Below are 21,733 nucleotides of genomic sequence, written 5' to 3' on the forward strand. Positions count from 1 at the left end.
TGGCACTATATGAATAATAATAATAAGATCACCCACAACCTCAGCAGTCTTTATGAAAAGATTTCTTCTGCAAGGCATGCAAACCGCCCCTTCCCCTTCTGTTCTGCATACAAAGCCCTGTTTGTATGTAGGAGGTGTCCATATGTCGGATGCCCTTAACACGGAGACTACCTGTATTAGCAAATCATTTTTACACTAATCCATTTTATATTTGCTGGATCACCCAGGTTCTACCATGATAGTCTATCTTTAAAGTCTTGGGGAGCTTTAAAAAATCAGGACCATTATGCAATTGTATACAATAAATAGAGATAGGAGGAGTAGTACAGCATCACTGATATTTTTATATATTAGATTTTTTTTATATTTTTTTGATTGATAGATTTACTTTCCATTTAAAAACAAAAGTTGGGGAATTCTGGAGTGTAATGCTTTTGAAGAGCATATCCAGCTAAGGTTTTTTTTGCAGGAAAACCTTGCATGGAAAAAGGTAAAAATACCAAATTTTAGGCAGACGTAATGTTAAAAAAAGCAATTATGGGTGAAAAGACAGAAATATTGGGGGAATGATGGTCGGCAAAAGATTTAAAATAAACCCTTTAAATAACCCTAATTAACTTTACTCTACCGTTAGCTATTATGTTGCTGCTGTCTTTGTAATCAATGTTTTTTTTTTTCATTAATGTTTAATGTTTGTATTCCTTTCTTCAAACATTTGTTTCATTTGTGAATATCTTTGCTACACTTTGTAACAGAAATATAATTTTGCTGTCATTGTAAAAAATAAAAATTTAAGAATAAATTGCACATTTTGCTTTTTATTTGCACATTTTATTTCTAGTACTACTAGTTATTTTAAAACTAATATTAGTGGACCTATAAGTTGCATAGAAAAAAAAATATGTATGCAAAACAATATTACCAGAAGCAAAGCCTTGTTTGTGCCAATATATGTAAAACTCAGTTGTCCTAATCCAGGAAAAGTTATCACTAAAACTATAGGTCCATAGCTGGAATGTAAAAATTATTCTGTCTATAAGGGGTACATAGGTGCAAGAACTGAACTGGGTAAACATTTCACTAATCATTATATTGTTTTTTGAGTAAAAGCTATAAATCAAGTTGCATTGGTAACTAGTTTGTGTTGAAGGGTCATACCATAGAAAGTAGGGAATTATAAGTGATAGAAGAAATAGGTTTCACTTATAATACTAATATTAAACAAATGACAGACAGATACAAACAATGACACAGGAGCAGAAGACCCTGCCCAAAAGAGTTGAGAAGTTTGCTTAAGAGCACAAATCTTACAACATGGTTTTGTGGGTTGTGTACTTCTGTAGTGGATGCGGGTTTAGTCCCACTTTTTAAAGGGAAAAATTTTGTCCTTTGTAACTCATGTTTTCAAATTTGCATTTTTTTTTTCTCTTTACAGGTAATACCGAAACTGTAGATTCATGTCCTGTGAAGGACTTTAGCGTGGCTGTAACAAGCTACAATGTTTTATCATTGTCCACATCTTGGAGACTTCTTGTGGAAGAAATCAACACTCCAAGGTTCCCATCTTCTCCGGATCCAGAGACCTTTAAGAACGTTCCCGTTTCATGTGCTCCCTTGGTTTTTTCTCATAGGATTACTCATGAAACCTTTGGATGTGCAGTGTGTTAACTTTACAGTGGGAGTGGTTGGTCCATGGAAGTGCGACCCTATTTTTTCTAAGGCCTTGCCAGAATTGGCTGCACATTTGGCAGTGACCAAAATCAACAATGACTCCTCTCTACAGCTGGGCCACAAGCTGGATTACAGAATCCTGGAGGAAAACTGTGAAACCTCCAAAGCTTTAATGGAATTTGCAAACTTTGATAAACTTTCTGCTGCTTTCATAGGTCCACAGAACCCTGGATACTGCGACGCTGCATCGCTTTTAGGAAAAAACTGGGACAAAGCTGTGTTCTCCTGGGCTTGCATTAACCATGACCTGGATATTAAAGAAAGCTTTCCAACATTTAGCAGGACTATGCCAACTCCCATCAAAGTTTTGTTCTATTTTATGAAATATTTTAGATGGGCTCATGTTGGGGTTGTGTCTTCAAATGAGGATATCTGGGTGGACACTGGTAGGAAGGTGGCTAGTGCTCTACGAAATCAAGGACTTCCCATTGGTATTGTCACAAATATGGGCAATGGAGATAAAGGTATTAGAGCTACATTGCAAGCTATAAAGGAAACACATGATCTCAGAGGTAAGAAAACTACACATATGATATTTATTTATATATATATATATATATATTCACACCACCTCCATGTAATACTAGGTGTTTCATTTATTAAGTATTTTACTGTTGTCTTCATTAATGTTCCGCATCACTAAAGGCTCCAAAGGACCAGGCTGGGAACATTTCTTTATTTTATATTCCTAAATGGTATATGGGCTTTAAAACAATCCCTTTTTGACTTATCTAGCTGCTGTCATTGTGGAGTAATTCATCCTCAAATATCACAACAGAGAATTAGAAGTTAGGTTGCATTTTTTTTGAACACCCTGTAGCACCAGCTGTTTTTATGCAGCTGGCAGACATTCAAGCCCGTGCATCAAAAGGAAACAAGAAGAAGAGTTGGGATTTCTGTCTTTCTGTTGTGAACTTTATGGATAATGTTCTCCGCCGTGACTGCAAAGGTCAGTCTGGGCTGAGCTCATGAGTCTTCTGTTGCAGGTGGCAGGAAAGTGACCCTAATATGCTGTCTGGTGGTGGTGCAAATCTTAGAAATAGATGGACAAAGGCAGGTAAAACTACTTTCACATATGTATTTTAACTATAAGTTGGCTACAAGGTTGGGGTTTAGGATGCTGGCGCATCCCCTTTTCTAATAATGCTGCATTCTTGATAAAAATAAAAAACAAATGGTAAATATTATACTTAACCTTCACCTGGCATACTCCAGTGAAGCCTAGGTGTGGGCAGCATTACAATTCTTCAGATTAGTCTTTTGGATCATGTAGAATCGTGAAACCTATTAGTAGATGCTCCTGTACTGTACTTCTTGAAGGATTTGGGATACTCAGCATTCTCTCACCGGAAAGAATTGGATGTCACTATCTGTTGTTCAGAAGTCAGGGGTAAGGTAATATTATATTCTTACTTCCCACACAGGTGTTTTTCTGTGGTAGAAAGTGATGTTTTTAGATACGTTGGTCAGAGATTATTGTACTTGCATTTTGGAGGTGGGTACAGACACATAATTTTCATAGGTATCAGATACTGAGTTGCAAATGAGTTCACCCTATGTGCAGTAAATGGGTAAATGCAACTAAACCACACACCTGAATAAAACAGAAAGGTACCTGTCTTTGTGGTGTAGTTGAAGTGCAGTTTCAATGAGATTTCACACACTGCATACAGCACCTTAGAGTGGTCAACCACATAGAGAATGCTCTCCAACTGCATGCATTTGGAAAAGGACTGAAAGTCTTCTTTCTGAAGGACAGGATATGACCGACGACCCTTTTTTGATATGAGGACTGTAAACACATCACAACTGCTTATTAGAACTTTAAAGCAAATGCTTATAAGTGCATAAAATTACCTCTTCCTCCCTGCCCTGGGTGCATTGCAGTTGAAACTGAGAATCTGAGAATTGTAAAGGATCCAGGTAAATGTGTTTATTGGTTATATTTACTGATTTCATCATATTTTTCTGTCCATAGTTCTATCTGAAATGTCATTGATGCCTATAGCAGAACTGTGTGACCTACCTATCTGCATTCCAGCTAAGGGCACTGCCATCTTTCTTCTCTTCTTCCTGCTGCAGCCAGCCTTCGGTTATCTCCATTGGCTGTGCCAGGATGACATAGCTTCCATGCAGTCGCTTGGGATTCATTTAAACCTGGCACACATAAGGAAGCAAAGATTGTCAGTATTCTCTGGCACCCAAAGCCAATGTTTTGCACGATCAGCTCAGCTTTGATGCCAGAAATCCATAGCTATCAGGATGGTAAAACACAATATTTCAGAATAATGCCTGTCCCTTTCTGAAATAATGACCTGCCTGATCATCCAAAAAAGTGGAGCTTTAGAATTTGGGAGCATTCCAACTGCAGTGAGCTGCAGTTAAATGCAGTTACAGTATTGTTGTTACTTGCAGACTTGAGGCTACTCCTAATCTCTTGCAGTGCAATAGACTGCACTGAAAAACACACAACTAAGCATTTGTCATTTGTGAACTTAACTCCAAAAACTGCTCCTAAGCACAATATAGGGGCACCCAGCAACAGCTAACCATACGGTTTGCACCACACATCTGAACAAGGCCATAACCTTGGTGTTTGTGCATTTCTTTGTTTGGCTTGGTTATTCAAGTTACAATGTTGCAGGTTGCTCATTGGAGGAGTAGAGACTGTGGAAATGTTTCCTCTTCCCTGTAGCAAACTAATGACACCATTTTAGTCCAAAAAGTGTCACTGACTGACTCTCAGGGCTGGCTTCCTAATAGTTTAAAGGTTTTTTTTTTTTTAAATGCTGTTGCTGTATATTGTAATATGTCAGGAATTTATTCATTCAGAATTTTTAATTTTGAGAAAAACTTTAAAGGAAAACCAACAAAATACACAGAAAAATGACATAGGTGGGAGTTGTACCACTTTGTACAACTGTGTTGTAGTGCAGTAACACAGGTTTCCTCTCCACCCTCCTCCTGTGAAAAGAAAGGGAAAAGAGCAGAATAATGAGGTTATCCTTCCTTCTGGCCCTCTGCTCTCCACCTATCAGATAAATCTTTGCCCCATACCACCACTGACTGGCTCCTTGTGCTTTTTCTCACCCTGAGCTTTGCTGTACAGCAGGGGTGTCAAACTCTGGCCCGTTTGGCCAAATCTGTCCTGGCATGTCCTTTTTATTGGCCCCAAAAAGATTTCTTAATATGAATTGCAGCTGGCCACCGCTACTGCAATCTGTAGTAATGGCGGTCCAGCTGCAATTCATATTAGGCTGCTGCTCTATAGACGCCAGTACAATGCCGCTACTAAAATTCCCGGCATCACTCGCATCTCTAGACCAGCGGCCTCTCTGCCTATGCGTGGCCTATGCATGGCCCCGCATTTCATAGATGCAAGTGATGCCGGGAATTGTGGTAGTGGCATCACTCGTGTCTACTGACAGGTGAGCTCAATAATCAAGAATTATCAGGATTATTATTATAAGGAATTAATTTAGAGCTATTGCTATATTGATTGTTTTACTGTGCCAGAGAATGCAATGTGAAACCAAATGAACGCAACAATTCATTTGGTTTCACATTGCATTCTCTGGCAAAGTAAAAACAATAATCTCAGTAAGAAACAAAAACACACGAGAAGAGCATGCAGTAATATGCAGTGGATTGGCTCTTCTCATGTGTTCTTGTTTCTTCTTATTGGGAATAACTGTTTTTTCAATAAATTTAAGTTTGACACCCCTGCTGTACAGGAACTGCAACAAGCTGATTTAGGTACATTCCATTTCATACTAAAGAATATAAAGCTGCACTCATGAGTCTCTTTTGTATACTGCATATCTAGGGGTTAACTTTCATATCTATTTAACAGGCCAACCTACAGTACTTTCCAGCATTATTTTTACTACAGCTTGTTTTAGGCATTGACTTGCTCCAACTTTTGATGCCTGGACTGCACAGCATATCATTTAAAGCCTTGATCGAAACCTTCAGCCCTATTTATGCCATCGGAATAACTAATAATTAATTCATTTGGCTTGAGCCCAACTCATGCCATGAACTTTTGTAACCAATAAGCTGAAAAACTTGACACGTGTAAAAGATTGATGACTTCTGCATAACCTTTGTATAAAAATGCCATTTCTTTCATCTCTCTGCCACTCTGGCAAAAGGCAACATTTCTTTTTTTTTGACAGTTGCGCTCTTGTGCGGATATGAAATAATAATATATATTCCCAAGACTGAGAAATGTGCGTGAATATTAAAACAATTGACAGGGAATAAACAAGGATTGCAGCTCTAAGCCAGAAGTTGGCTAATACTTTCTAAAAAGATGTTTTCAGCTTTAATAATGTGTCAGAACTGGTAGGAAAAATTGTATTCCATGGTGGATTCATCTGTATTAGAGTGCATGGTGGTTTATGGGATTGAAATTGTTCATTTGTATTTTGTCTATTGTGTAATGATGAGCCTTCATTTTACATTTATATAGAATTGCATTTAATGTATAAAGTGTAGCTAAACCCAAGAACAAAACTTATTGGGTATGGTGGTTAGAGATGAGGGAGAAGGCCTCTGCCAGATTTGTGAAAATTTTCTCAAACTTCTGATGGGTCCGCAAAATTTTGGCGTACCGATTTTGCGGAACCATTGGAAGTTCAAGGAAATTACAGGATGATTCCCACGGCATGCATTCATGACAGGAGGAGTACAGCGGTTGTGCTCATTAATGGATGCAGCCATGTAAATCATCCTGTGATGATTCCCACAGCTGCATTCATTGATGAGCACAGCCGCAGGACTCACACTGAGACTTGAGCTGTCATCAGGGTTTACCTTTCCTCAGCCAATCAGAGATTGATGAATGGGGAGCCTTGTCCTTATTTAACCTCTAGTACTGGGGATCGCACACTGACAGAAGGATTCCCGCGGCTGTGCTCATGAATGAATGCAGCCGTGGGAATCATCACAGGATGATTCCCACGGCTGCATTTATTGATGAGCTCAGCTGCGGTACTCCTCCTGTCAGTGTGAGTCCTGCGGCTGTGCTCATGAATGAATGCAGCCGTGGGAATCATCCTGTGATGATTCCCACAACTGCATTTATTCATGAGCACAGCTGCAGGACTCCTGTGTTCTTGGATAACGAAACTCTATCCAAGAATACATACTACAGTTCTGGTAGGGCTGCAAGAGCAATCAGGGGAGCGGAGCTGTCAGCTCTGTTCCCCTGATTGCTCTTGCAGGTCCCAAAAAATTTAAATTCAACGGCCGAATACACAATGCCATTTTCGCTTATATGTTTGGTAAGTGAGAAAGGCCCGATTCGCCGCAAGATCAAATTTAAAAATCTCGCTTGCCCATCCTTAATGGTGGTTGCATTTCTATTTTTTACCTGAAGGATTCTGCCTGTATAGCTATTCCTGTGGCCTGAGAAGGGTTCAGGGACAGTTTTCACCTTTATATGTCCTCCCCTGGTACCATCGCTAACAACTACCGTCCATTGTAAATGCTACTTATTACAATAGAAAACCCATCAGCAGTGTTCCCATTGAATCATTATTTTTGGGGCAATACCATCCCTGACAACAGCAGATATTTGGGACTCTCCCTAATATTTATCTTAGCCATGGGCTTCCATCAGAGCTTATCCCAAGGTTCACATATTTACGTATGTATAGAGAGGTAGGAGGGTATCTTCTGACTGAGATGGGTTCAAAAATTTAGCAAGAGATTAGTTGGCATAAATACATTTGGTCTGAGTATGGTAGTATTGATTCTCTTTACATAAAGACAAATTTGACACATATCTCAAAGATGGCTGTGATAGTTAAACAAGAATAAGTTTATAACAACATTAACATTTTCAAAAAAAATGTTAATGTTAAAAAAAAATTTGTTACAGCAAATTACTATTAGTGAGGCTTGATTGTCTATGAGCATGAATGTCCCTGGTCTCACGGGTTTCGATCCCTTGGGCTTCTTCAGAAGAAAATTTGATAGAAGAGTTTACATTGCAAGGAGAAGGGTATCTTCTGACCCAGATGGTTTCAAAAATGTAGCCAGGGATTGGTTGGCGTAAATACATTTGGTCTGAGTATGGTAGATTTGATTCTCTATACATAAAGACAAATTAATATTAGTCAAGAGTGATTGTCTCTGTCCTGACACATTTTACCCCATTGGGATTATTTGGAGGAAAGTGGGAGCGAAGAGTTTACATTGCAAAAAATTACTTATTTAGGTAGGTTTAGGTTTCCCATAACTCTCCATATCCCCCTTCCTATTGTGTGATACTTCCCCCACTTCTTAGATTGCAAGCTCTTCTGGACAGGGTCCTCTCCTATTCCTGTGTCACTGTCTGTATTTGTCTGTCATTTTCAACACCTATTGGTGTGCAAAACATGTTGGTGCTATATAAATCCTGTTTATTATTAATTAATTATTATTATTCATACATTCAAGACCATTCTCGTGGTCAGCATGGAGGCCATAAATGGCTACAATGATTTGCAGGTTATCTGCAGCAACAGAATACAACAAAGAATGAATAAATAGTTCATATACACAGTGCTATAATAATGACATTAAGTTTACATAAACTTTAAATACTTTTTTAAGAAATATATAATTCATGGTATTTTCTTCATGGAAACATTTCATATGCATTATAACAGAGCACCTGAGCTCTTTTTTCACCTTTCGGGTCTCTAGCTTATCTTTCAGTAAGCCTAATAAGCTTATTAGAGGCTCTCAAATCAGTATGGAGGAAGGGAAGTGAAACACGGCTTCATTTTCAAACAAATTTAAAGTGAGCACATGGAAGATTAATAATATTGTGGCCAATAGCGGTTGGATTTCTAAAGCTGTCATGAATAGACTATGTGTATCATATAAGCACCTCCTGTCTGTGTGGACAGTGATACCTGTTGACAATATTTTATTCTTAAACTGTACAAAAAAAATGGATTTGGCTATGCGGTGTTACAGGGGTTGTGGTTGGACACAAAACGTGCATTTTTGCAAGCTAGATTTCACATATATTTCATCTTTTTTTTCCATTGTTCACCTCTAGCGTTGTCGTTCCATCCTATTTGTCCCCATAGTTGTGATCCTTCCTCTGCACAGATCATTGTTAACCTTTCATGTTGTTTTTTTGTGTTTTAGTCATAATTATGTGCATGCATTCTGTCTTCATTGGAGGGGAAGAGCAAGCCAACTTTCTAATCAAAGCGCATGAAATGGGACTGACTGATGGAAGATATGTCTTTGTACCCTACGACACTTTACTTTACAGCCTTCCGTACAAAAACAACACGTTCCCTGTCTTTGACAAGAACAGCAAGCTACACGAGGCCTACGACGCGGTGCTAACCATCACCTTGGACTACGAGGAAAGGTCGTTTTATGATGTCTTTGCTGAGTTAAAAGAGAAGGGGCAAATACAAACCAATCTAAAACCAGAGCAAGTAAGTGAGGACATGTATAATTGCACATTGCACTTATGCTGTAAAAGAAGATTGTACAATTTTAATTTTTCCACCACTCATACCAGCAAACTCAACTCTAACCTAATGAAATGGTTCTCCAAAATCAGCTGGGAAATCAAAATTTCTGGGAATGTCTCTTGGGTCCTGTGTAGCATTCCATGGTTTCTCCTGTGGACCTTCTTGTTACTGTATGTAATAATGTGGAGGTCAGGAAAAGGAACAATAAGATCTGTAGAGATCCCAGGAAATCAGGGTTATCAGCAATGAAGGTTTTGCTGTAAACCCTTTATATAGAGAGCGGACTTTTTTGGCTTTTTTAACATTGAGGAACCAATTGAAGAAGATATTTAGGGAAACCCTTCTATAATTACTATATGGATAGCTCACAGTACATTACTGTGATGATCAATGGGAAGAAGGACTCTTACATTGCTGGCCAATGGGAAGAATATCACCATTACAGATAGCCAAAAAGATCATTGGTGAGGCAGAAATTGCTCATTGCTCAAGGAACCTGTAGCAACCTCTGGAGGAACCCTACTTGAGAAATGCTGATATAGAGAACATTCTTTAATGTCATCAACTGGGTTGATGACAAACTAGGTAATTGTTTGCTTCCTGTTGTACAAGGAACAATGAGATATTGGGAGTAGCATGTATTGCATTGTATACAGAGCTATTTGAAAGCTCTATAGATCAAGAGATGGTTTAACATTCCTGAATTCTTCTGCTTCCTCTCCTCCTAACATTTTTTGCACCTCCTCCTCCTACAGTTTCTCTAGCTCCCCAGACATAGAGGTGGCAAGAAGAGGTAAATGTAATTTAAAACAAAGTTATCACAATTTGTGAATGGAAAAACTTTGTGCTTCCCACTTCTGCTGCCCAAGTCACATGTCCATGAGTCCCATTATTGCTAATGCAGTCCTGAGTGCAAATATGTTCAAAACCTTAAACCTGGACCATTCCAGCCACCAATATAAGCATTTATTTGCAATTTTCCAAGCTTGTGCGTCAAAGGATTGGCACAAAATACATTAAAACTTACTTAAACATCCAAATACATTCACCTAAGATGAAGTTGTTGATTTGGATAGAGAGGACGGCCAGTAGGTCAATCAAAGACAATACATTTTTATCATGTACCCCTTCATATGATATTTTTTTGTTTGATTGGATGATAATTATAGGTTAATGGTAGGCCCTTGACCCTCCTGGTTTGAAAAACTGCAATTTTTTTTCATTTTCTACACTGATAAGCTTGTTTTGGCCTTGTCTTGGTTTCGTGCTTCTTTCCGTCTCTAATAATGACAGAAATGCCCTTATGAGTTTCAGGAGTTCTATACATGTAATGAAATTGGTTTAGGATGTATACACTGCTAACTCTTCTTTGCCATACTACTCAACTGCGGTAATATCCAGATGCAAAATAAGAATGGACCCTCAGCTGGGTATCTCTTCAATAATCTTTACATGATTCAAGTTAATCTTTACTTAAAAATGTTAGTTTGATTGAAGGTTATACTGACCAATCACCTTGCTCCAACAGGTCTCACCATTGTTTGGAACCATCTATAACTCCATGTACTTACTGGCCAAAGCCATGAGCATTGCCTGGAAACAAGGGGCTTGGATATCTGGAACCAACCTTGTGGAATACACCAAAAACCTGAATTACCCCGGATTCACACATATGTTGTATACAGATGGCAAGGGGAATGGAATTAGCAGCTTTGTTGTCTTAGATACTGATGGAAGAATGAACCAGCTCTTTCCCACCTACTCAGTGGAAGTTGGCTTAAATTTGGTGCGCTTTTTAGGAAAGACTATACGGTTTCCAGGTGGGACGCCACCCCCTGCAGACTCCAGCTGTTGGTTTGACCCAGACACGCTCTGCATTGGAGGTAAATTACTTTTATGTCACTAATTGTGTAAAATTTGTTAAAAATCGGGTTACATAAACATTACCATTGGGTGCTACCTCGAGCATTTGTGTGTATAATTTTGACTTTGTCTTTTTCTTTGGGTTTTTTTTTCTTTCAGTTTATAATGTATGTGTTTACGTCCATTTTAATTAGGTGTTTTTTTTAATTAGGTTCTCAGCATCTAAGTAGGTGTTGGAAGTCCACAATTTTTCAAGTACAATGAGGCCTGGAAAACGCTGTTTTTACTTTTTTCATTGCCATTAGTGGGTCTCAGTTTTTGCAGTGCAGAAAAACACTTTGCACCAATACAATTTTCAGTAATATTCATGAAATTAAACAAATATAAGGTAAAACAGGATTCATGGTGCTAATGAAAATTGAGAATGTAAATTAATTTTTAACATTTGAATCTATCTAAGAATACGGTTCAGGTTTATTAGCACATACATGGTTTCTAGAATGTTCTAGAGTTAACAGCATGATCAAAGTTACCAACATGGCCAGGTTTACCTTTTAGCTTACCAGCATGCCCAAGGTTACCAGCATGATTGGAGTTACCAGTTGGTTCAAGCAAGTTATTAGCATGTACAGAGTTAGCACTCTCCCTACTTTTTAGTGGCTCAACTTACTTGAACACCCTGGTGCACCTGTCCATGTCCCAGAGCTGAAACTATCACTTTGCCTAATAGATCCTCCACCACATATTACATATAATAAAAACACTCAGTTACGATTAGCAGACCTGTTGCACCCTCTAAGTGGTGGTACGCAATTCGGACCATCTCTCTCTCTTTCTGGGGTTAATAAAAGTATTGCAGTCATTGGATGAATATGCCAAGGAATTAGCATTTTTAGAGGGAGATGTCAGCATTGGCAGCCTCCATACAGGTGTAAGTTAAATAATGTAACTGTGTTCCTGTGTTACTTACAATTACCTTGTACAGTCAGGCCTAGAGGAAGCAAGTGCAGGGGGATCTGAGGAATATCTGCATAAGTCAGGGGACAGGTAGCAGGCAGGAAATGGTTAATTTGGTGTTGTGGGGTTATGGAAAGGATAGATCAGGGGGAGTGGTAGGTAAAGTTATAAATAAACCTTTTTTTGGTTTAGGGTTGTGTTGGCTGGTGTTCGTGGTGAGGTCCTTGAGGGAAGTATGTCTTTGGTTGGGATATCCATGTGGGAGATCCACATGGATATGGTGGGAGATGGCCACATGGTGGGAGATCCATCTTTGGTGTGGAGTCTCCTGTATGGTTTGATGAAAGGTGTTCAAATTGTTTTGGGATGGGCTGCGAGTAGTTGTGATATTGTTCCAAAGCTGAGTTATTAGGCAGCTGGGAGTAAAAATATCATGGTGGTGCAGATTCTAAGTTTTAATGGAGAGACCTTCAAGGTTTGTCCCTCTTCATACATACCAACTGTCCCTGGTTTGGAGGGACAGTTCCTCTTCATACCTCCCAGCTGTCTCTGATTTGGAGGGACAGTTCCTCTTCATACCTCCCAACTGTCTCTGATTTGGAGGGACTGTCCTTCTTCATAACTTCCAGCTGTTCCTAATTGTGGAATATACAACTCTATACAATGCATTGTTTATTTTATATATTACAAAGCATTATTTTGCAGTAAACCCCACATTGCCAGCCCCTCTAACACTCGCACTGCAGCACGGGCTCTTAAAGACACATTTGACACCAGGCGGCAATAAAATGCCACTGCCAGCCCCATTCAATGCCTTTGCAGCTGCCATGTAGCATCTCCCAAGAGGCAGCGTTTCCTGGCACGAGGGAAGAGTAAATGCACTCCAACCTCACCAGTGGTGTGAACCCAGCCAAATCTACAAACAATTGCAGACTAAATAAGTGCTTTATGCATAACTTCTTTTCCCTTATAAAGAACGCCACTTTTGGGTAATTACAGTACAATGATCAAAGCACTGATTGCCACTGTTCAAAATTTGATACTAAATTTGATGTATAAACCAGCAATCACATTTAAAAAAAAAAAAAAAGAGAACAGTGACAGAGGGTAACTGTTGGTATGTTGGTCCTCTGGCACTGAATGGGTTACCGGGGGGGCGGGGGGATCTCTAGGGCTTTAGCAGGGATTGGGGATAAAGTTAGTGCTACAAGGGAAATTATAATCTCTTGCTACTGAGAGGTTTAACTACTTGTTGTCCATTGGCTTATTTGCAGTACCTAGAAAATAATGTTCTCCTAATGAGATATCTGTCAGTGAGTGCTTAAATCTTTTTCAAGGATTAAATTCTCCCCTGCTTTATTATGTTGCTGAACAGAGAATAAAAACCATCCGCCGTTGTGAATATCGCACATATCAACAAATTACTTAAAAAAAAAAGGATGATTGAATGGAATCAGCTCAAATAATTAAACAGACCAACCACTGCAACACATAAGAAGTGCAGTGTCTGCATTGATCTTATATATGGCTCACTGTTCGAAAGGCAGCAAATCGTGTTTATACTGTGCACATAACAGCTTAGTGATCAAGTAGGTCCTATATTACAGAATGGACATCACCTGCCTTCTTCCTTCTCTTCCTTGTTTTGATAGGCTGGGCCAGGATGGCGTAACTCTCCCGCAGATCCACAGGAGTTCATTCAGTCCTGGCTGCCACAGAGGAAGTGCAATGCGCTGGTTATCCCAGCTTCCTATGCTAATCTGTGCATGCCCAAAAAATAAAAGGCAGAAGTGGTCACATCTTTAGCATAGAGATCTAGAAGCACCTGGGCTGGTTTAATAAGAATGGTGGGCTAGCAAGAAAGTGTAAGGTTTTGGGGTGGGAAAATATTAAGAACCCCTCATACATTGGGCTTGATTTATTAAAGCTCTCCAAGGCTGGAGAGGATACACTTTCATCAGTGAAGCTGGGTGATCCAGCAAATTTGGAATGTATTTCCTTAAAGTCTTTTGCTATTTGTTACTAGATTTTGCTTTTTGGACTAAATTTATTCCAGGTTTGCTGGATCACCCAGCTTCACTGATAAAAGTGTATCCTCTCCAGTCTTGGAGAGCTTTATTAAATCAAGCCAGAAATCAGGTCCTGGATTTGCAAAGGAAAGGTTCATGTAAAAGCAGAAATGAGCTTAGTTGTAGTCCTACTTGCCCCATACAAGCATAGAAGCTGTAATTGTACAATGGGCTATGCATGCATGGCAATCAATGTATAATTAAGAAAAAAATCTCAGCAAATTATTATTTTGACAGTAGAGAGATATGAAGTATTTTCCGCCATTGCCAAACCTACCTAGCATATCTACCTCATACAAGGAACCATAGCTATGGTATGAGAAATGGAAAGGGCTTGTACAGATGTTACATGAAAACACCGCTAACAGTTTTGGGGTTGTTATTATTATTATTAAATAAATTAGTATTTGCAGAGTGTTACTTTAGCTACCCCTTGCTTGTGGACTTTCTTTCTGTAAGTATTACCCCCCGGGATCCTAAGCAGGAGTTTAGGAAGAGGGTAGATAGGCAGAGCAATTGTTGTAGCCTATACAAGTGGCTGGCCAATGGTGTGCCTATATATCTGCAATGCATTCATACTTACCTCATTCTGCACTCAACATATTCCCGATTCAGATTAATAAAAAAAACATAAAATTATGGTGACACTCATTAAAAAATTTGTTCTTTTTTCCAGGTATTGAACCATCGATCGTCATCTTGGTGTTTGGTCTGGTGTTTGCCTTAGCTCTGTGTGGTGTTGGGGTCTCCTATCTTATTAGGTAAAAAAGTTTTTTTCTGCTTACAATACACTTAATCAATAATTATCAGTATGGTGTTGCTTTAATAAAGGAATATAAGCTGTTTGCATTGCAGGGTAAATCTCCCCTCTTTGCAAGGGATAGTTCATGTAGTTTAGCTTAAGGAATGAAACTTCAATGACTTTAACCATCTAATCATGTGCTAGCAAAAATAAAAAAAGAATTGGTTGCTTGTGAGTGGGTATCCTTTGCAATGTGATATTTCACCACATTCACTAAACTAAGTAAATAAAGCAAATAAATCATTCACCTTGGTAAGTGAACAGCATATTTTTCTTTAGTAAATCAACCCTTATGTCTCATAAAAAAAAATTATGTATTTAACATGACTATTTTTATGACTTTTCATAAATGGTTATGTGGCTACAAAGGGGAGGGAAAAAGGGTGGCTCTTTAACCCTGGAGGAACCTTTGAAATAATTTGTAGGTCCTAAGAAATCTTGCTAAAGTCAATTTATGTTTTTTTGGGGGAAAATGACCCCTACATTGGAACCAGGAATCCATGATAAAGGGGTTAGGGGTTCCTTGAGCAATGAGCAGTGTTCTTTGTTTAATTGACACCAATGATCTTTTTGGTTATCTGTAAGGGTGACATTCTTCCAATACCCAGCAATGTAAGAGACATTGTTCCTACTGACCATATAATAATTATAGAAGGGGTTCCCTGAGACCTTAAAGTTATTTTAAGGGTTCCCCCATGTTAAAAAGGTCGAGAAACGCTGGTCTACATTATACTATAGTTTAGAGTGGCCATTCCTAACCAATGTCATATGGAACCCTGGGGTTCCTTCAAAAATTGCTAGGAGTGCCTCGAATTGTGCCTGATAAACCTCCTATTTGATGACGCTTGCATAGTTCTAATTTTGTAGAGCCAGTTGCATGACCCTAATGATGTTTTTAGCTGTCTGAAATATGGTATTCTTGCCAGCACTGCAAAGAGGCATTCTCACCAATGGCCCCTATTAAATTAAGATGATTTTTCCCAATAAATGTTAAGCAGGGGTTCCTAAATATCTGACATTTTTTGAAAGGGTTCCTTGAAATCTGAAAATTATTTTTATAGTTCCTCTGAGGTAAAAATGGCTGATAAAGGCTGAGTCAAGTGTCACTTGATTGATAGTTCTTTCCACTTGGACTGCTGACATCACATTCAAGATGGCGGCACCAGGCACCATTCTTAAGGCTTTTGGCTGTTTACACAAGGGAAGCTTTTAACATGCACATATGTCAAATGCTCCTATATTAATATGGGATTTTTTAATTAAATTATTGACCTGGCAAGTCAACCAGCAAATTTTGCTAAAGGCGCAATACCAGCTTCTGAGACAGATAGCGTTCTCACCTTTCAACAGTACACCATTATATCTATTGACATTTTATCAAATAAATTAATGGAAAATGATTGAAAAGAGAACACTCTCTTTGTAAATATTGTTTGCCCTGTCAAATTTGTTGAAAAAGTCAATTTCCAAGGGTTGCACATACTTTTTCACATAACTGTATATAAATAAAGCAAAGGTACTATTGATATGGCTGTTTATTTGGAAGGAGTGCTGTGGTTTTCTAGGCCAGATTTTTGGAAATCAGGTCTACTATAAAGTTTACATCCCATGAGACTTGTCTCCAATGACATCACTGACAGCTGGGAGCTTGGTTCATCCCATCCGGGGAATATTTTTCTGCGGCTCTCAAGCTACATCTTGAAATAATCTCTAGAATTTAATTTGTGCTCTTTGTTTAATGTGTTCAAAATCCTTCTGACATGGTGATATAATTGAAGCTCAGCGTTCGTCCAAAGGTTAAGCAGTTGTTGCTTGTAAGGTGTTACGTCAGCATAAAGGATTATAAGGTTTATGATGCATCTTGTTCATATTTTGTTCAAGCATTGAAGCCGTTCTGTTCATGTAATTTTGAATGTCATCAAACATCAATCAAAGTCAGTTAAACGCGGAGCAAAAATGTAATACATGGTAGCTTACCAGTTCTTGATTAGTTTTCTTTTTTCAGGCATTTTCTTTTCATTATCACCTGGTGATTCTGCCAATGTCCTAGAAGCAGTGTTGTCACCCTTACACTAGGAAAAAGTACTGATCATAGCAAACAGGTTGGCAAGTTAAACTTTGGATGAAGCCAATTATTAATTTATAGCAAACTGTTTTCCCATTGCTGCTGTTTCTAAAAGGCTTTTTATGGCATGAACTACCCATACCAGCCACCAGAAAATGGGAACAATGTCTGCTGAACAACAACAACCAATGGGAACACTGCGTGCTGAACACCAACAGTCAATAGTAACACTGCCTATTTAACACCAACAACCAATAGGAACACTACGCGCTGAACACCACAAAGCAACACAAACAACCAATGGGAACACTGCCTACTGAACACCAACAGTCAATAGGAACACTGCCTACTGTACACCAAAAACCAATGGGAACACTGCGTGCTGAACACCACAAGTCGATGGGAACACTGCCTGCTGAACACCAACAGCCAATAGGAACACTGCATGCTGAACCCCACCACTCAATGGGAACACTGTCTACTGAACACCACAACCAATAGGAATACTGGCTGTAGGAAACTACCAGCCAATAGCCAGTAACCTAATGACCAGCCTTCCATTCAATGTTTACCTTGCTTACCATTCAATGTTTACCTCTTAAAGATTGTCTCAAATACACTGCAAGGTGGGCCTTGAACCTCTTCCCTATAGAAGAGGTATAGAAGAGATATGACATTGCAAAAAGATATATATGGCCCCTAAGTGAAATTTAATGCAAAGTTGTTCACTTAAAGGTTGGTTAATGACACTCTTTGATATTTAAGAAAGCTTCCAATAATTTATTATGTTATGAATTATTATTAGTTATGAAAATATGAAACAGAACTCAACAGGAACTTGATGTGTTATGCATTGGAGTACTTGAGCTAATTCATTTCTTTGTTGTTGGTATTTATTTCAGGCACAGTCTCCTTCAGATACAACTGATAAAAGGGCCAAACAAAATATTACTATCTATGAATGACCTGACATTCATAAACCCTAAACTGAGCATGAAGGTGAGATGTCAAATGAATTGTAAGTAGTACGTCTTGCCCCATTGCTGGCCAATGGATGGGCATATATCCTACACTCATATTTAGTGATTATAGACTTTCTGGGATGTAAAGGGGAAGCCATTTTCCTTCAAACTTCTTTTTGTTTAACCTATTTATACGAAAGAGGAATAGGAATCAGCTTAAGGGGAATATTTGCTTTGCCTTGGCAGCAGTTTAGGTTCATCATACTTTCTCAACTGTCCTACTCCATATGGATGTTAGAACAAAATATACAAAGGGTATGGTAGGTCAATACATGGGGTATTGCGTTACCTTCTCCCATTCCTGCAATGAGACAGTGCTGGTGATTGGCCCATCTGGCTCTTAATGCAGTTACATAGGAGTTGTAATAGAGTATTTGGACCCATATAGGCTCTATGACTTTCCATCATTCCCAGTGGTGGAGCTGGCATTAAAATAAACCTACTGATTTGCACTGCATGGGTAAAATAAAAGGATTAATTTATTAAAATGTATTACCTTATCTCTGTATGCGAATTGAGAACAGTAACACACCAGGATTTAACCAACATGTTAAATGGGTAGGTAGCAATGGGCTTACAGCTACTATTGTAAATGGTGGGTTCAGGTCAACCATCTGGAGAAATAGTGGTCAGCATTCTCATTGACTGGTGGTTGTCAAGGTTGGTCCCCTTCCTTATACCACTACTCCCCCAGCCGCTCTCTCCGCTCCTCCAATGACCTACTAATGACTTCCTCACTCATAACCTCATCACACGCACAGCTACAAGACTTTTCTAGAACTGCCCCAACTCTCTGGAATGGTCTTCCTCGTCCTGTTCGGCTTGCTCCTACTTTCTGCACATTTAAAAGAGCCCTCAAACCCATTTTTTCGAACTCACCTACTCATCTTCTTCTGTCTCCTAAACCGTCACTACTCCCCTCCATTCCATATCCTTCCTCCTATTGTGTGATACTTCCCCCACCTCCTAGATTGTAAGCTCTTCGGGGCAGGGTCCTCTTCTCCTACTGTGTCACCGTCTGTATCTGTCTTTCATTTGTAACCCCTATTTAATGTACAGCACTGCGTAATATGTTGGCGCTATATAAATACTGTTTAATAACAACAATAGTAATGGCTATCTGTCACTCCTCATATTCTGTGTTGTAATCACATAAGAAGTAGTCTTGCAACCTATGTAATAAAAATAGAAGTTGTTACCAATGTTATTTGTTCAAAAAAGTGAGAAATTTGAGATCTGTCTATGAAATAACGAGATTTGTTTCTATCACTTAAAATATTGAAATTTAGGGATTTAACTCCCTACTATTGTAGTGGACGACCAAACTTAAGATCATTGTGCTGAATAAAAAGATAGCTTACTATCCTCTGTGAGCATTTCATGTTGCCGACCAACACTTCATCTAATCAGGGAATAAGCAATAAATACATGCCTACCCCAGGCCCATCTCTTTTTAGGACTGAACCGACAGAAGATGCACTCCCCAACCTGGGACAACATATCCCTATCTAGATGATAATTCATATGGATCTTCCTGTACCTTATGTCTCAAAAACATTCCCCTGAAGAAGCCAAAAAGACAAAACGCGTTGGGAAAATGAGACTCATAAACACGACCTTCACAGGCTCTGAATTATCTCTGGTTACTCATAGTATAACCCTGTTTAGAACCACGCAAGAACTGCATATTGACTTTATATTTAACTAATGAACCCTTGAATAAATCTAAGTTACTGATTTTGCCAAAAAAAAACCCTGCTTACCTATAAAGTACCATTAAAATCCTCTGTCTTCTAAATCCAGGGGTTGGCAACCTATTTGGTTACATAGAAGACAGGGGGAGCAACCCAAAATATGCATTCTATCTCTATCACAAAGCAGTGAGATGATTCTGATCTCTTGCCATGAATGTGTAAACTTCTCCAAATATGCACCACAAACGCCGGAACTCTGCCATTTAGTTTGTTGTCAGTCACCGTTTATTTTCGTTGTGTTTCCCCTCATGTGCTGAAATCATGAGAAGTATAAAAGTTGAGTAATGCGTCAATTTGATATTTTTAGTAAAATTTCACACCAGAGCAAAAAGAGTGCCGGAAGGCAAGAAAATTTGCTCTGACATTGTGCAGTAACTTGAGGTGGAGCCGAACCTTTTCCATAAAGTCATCACTTGTGAGGAAACCCGGATCTTCCAGTATGATCCTGAAACAAAACCACAGTCACTGGAAACACCTTCATCACCAAGAATCAGAAAATTCCAAATTCACAGCCATGCTCATCGTGTTTTGTGACATGAAGGAGTCATTTTGGCAGAATGGGTTCTAGAAGGCACAACAGTGACCCAACATTATTATAAGGAAGACAAAGCTGAGAGAAAGAGTCAGGAAAAGATGGCAGAAATGTGGGAAATGGTTTCATTCTTCATCAGGACAATGCTCCTTCTCACACAGCACTTTCTGTGACCGACAAACACATTACTGTGGGTTTCCTCTGGGTACTCCGGTTTTCTCCCACATCCCAAAAACATGCAGTTAGGTTAATTGTCTTCCCCCTAAATTGACCTTAGACTTTATTAATGACATTTGACTATAGTAGGGATGTTAGATTGTGAGCTCCTTTGAGGGACAGTTAGTGACATGGAGACTATGGACTTTGTACAGTGCTGTGTAATATCCTGGTGCTATAAAAAAAAAAGTGTAATAATAAAAATGCAATATTCATGTTCAATCCAGAGATTTCCCCAAGCAATACCTTTTTTTGCCACTAGATGTCCTCAATCTGAAAATCAGCATAGCTTAAAACAAGTTATTCTAGACCCGCCCCCAGCTTGTGACTGGACAGTTAAAGGAGAAGAAGTCAGGGTCAAGTAACTAAGCAATCATGCACGGCCCCCAGCTTCTCCAGGGCCCCTATTGACAGAATAGAAAGGGTGCAGGGAGTTGAGGTGCTTTGGAGCACCAACTTAATATTTGACTCATTTTGTCCAAAACAGTCCCTGGAATGAAACAATGGGTTTGTCACGCTTTCTCCTCCTATCAGCACGCTTCTTATCAGCTTGTAAACCTATTGGTGGTATTTCTTTCTTTCATACACACGTTTAAGTATTTTATTTGAATATTTTTGTTTGCAAAATAATAAAGTTGCACAGCTTGTTATAAAAAGTAATTTTGTGTTTGTTCTTTTATTTTTTTACAGAGCCATGCTCCATTATCTCATCCTATTACTGGCAGTGGTGAAGCAAGGTGTCTCAAGCTACCGCCCCCTAGAGGAATCTCCTTGCATAACGGTATGAGATACATGACTAAGGATGCAAACACTAAAATATTCATTAGTAATAATGATTGGTGCAGTCGTAATAGAAAAAAGTACCTTGGACACACCCTTACCCCGCCCATCCACTTAGACCCACCCCAAAAATATCTAGCTCCTCCCAAAAAAAAATTCAAAAAATTGTTCCATACATTATCACCAGGCTGATATTATTTATCCAAGGATGACTATGATGGGGTGACACAAACTGCCATATTCAGTGTTATTACACCGAAGCCCAAATAAGGATAACAGCCAATCACAATGCTGGAATTGGCACAGCTTCTCTCATGCCATGTCCCATGATTCCTTGCATTGCCTAGCATGTATGTTGGTGGTCACACTTGTAGTCCCACCTTTCTATATCACAATAGGGTGGCTACAAATAAGTGCAGTCATGTGATCAAACAAGTGTAAGCAGGCAGTCA

General features: G+C 39.0%; 1 protein-coding gene across 1 annotated transcript; it reads left to right on the forward strand.

Annotated features, from left to right (window-relative positions):
* Nucleotides 1-1,427: 1,427 nt before the first annotated feature.
* On the forward strand, nt 1,428-18,604 carry LOC140344804 (retinal guanylyl cyclase 2-like). Its single transcript, XM_072432013.1, has 5 exons — nt 1,428-2,243; nt 8,881-9,182; nt 10,750-11,104; nt 14,787-14,871; nt 17,880-18,604. The coding sequence occupies exons 1-5, from the start codon at nt 1,499-1,501 to the stop codon at nt 18,001-18,003; spliced, it is 1,611 nt and encodes a 536-aa protein (XP_072288114.1). The 5' UTR covers nt 1,428-1,498; the 3' UTR covers nt 18,004-18,604.
* The last annotated feature ends 3,129 nt before the right edge of the window (nt 18,605-21,733 follow it).

Source organism: Pyxicephalus adspersus, unplaced genomic scaffold (assembly GCF_032062135.1).
Source record: "Pyxicephalus adspersus unplaced genomic scaffold, UCB_Pads_2.0 Sca29, whole genome shotgun sequence".
NCBI lineage: Eukaryota > Metazoa > Chordata > Amphibia > Anura > Pyxicephalidae > Pyxicephalus > Pyxicephalus adspersus.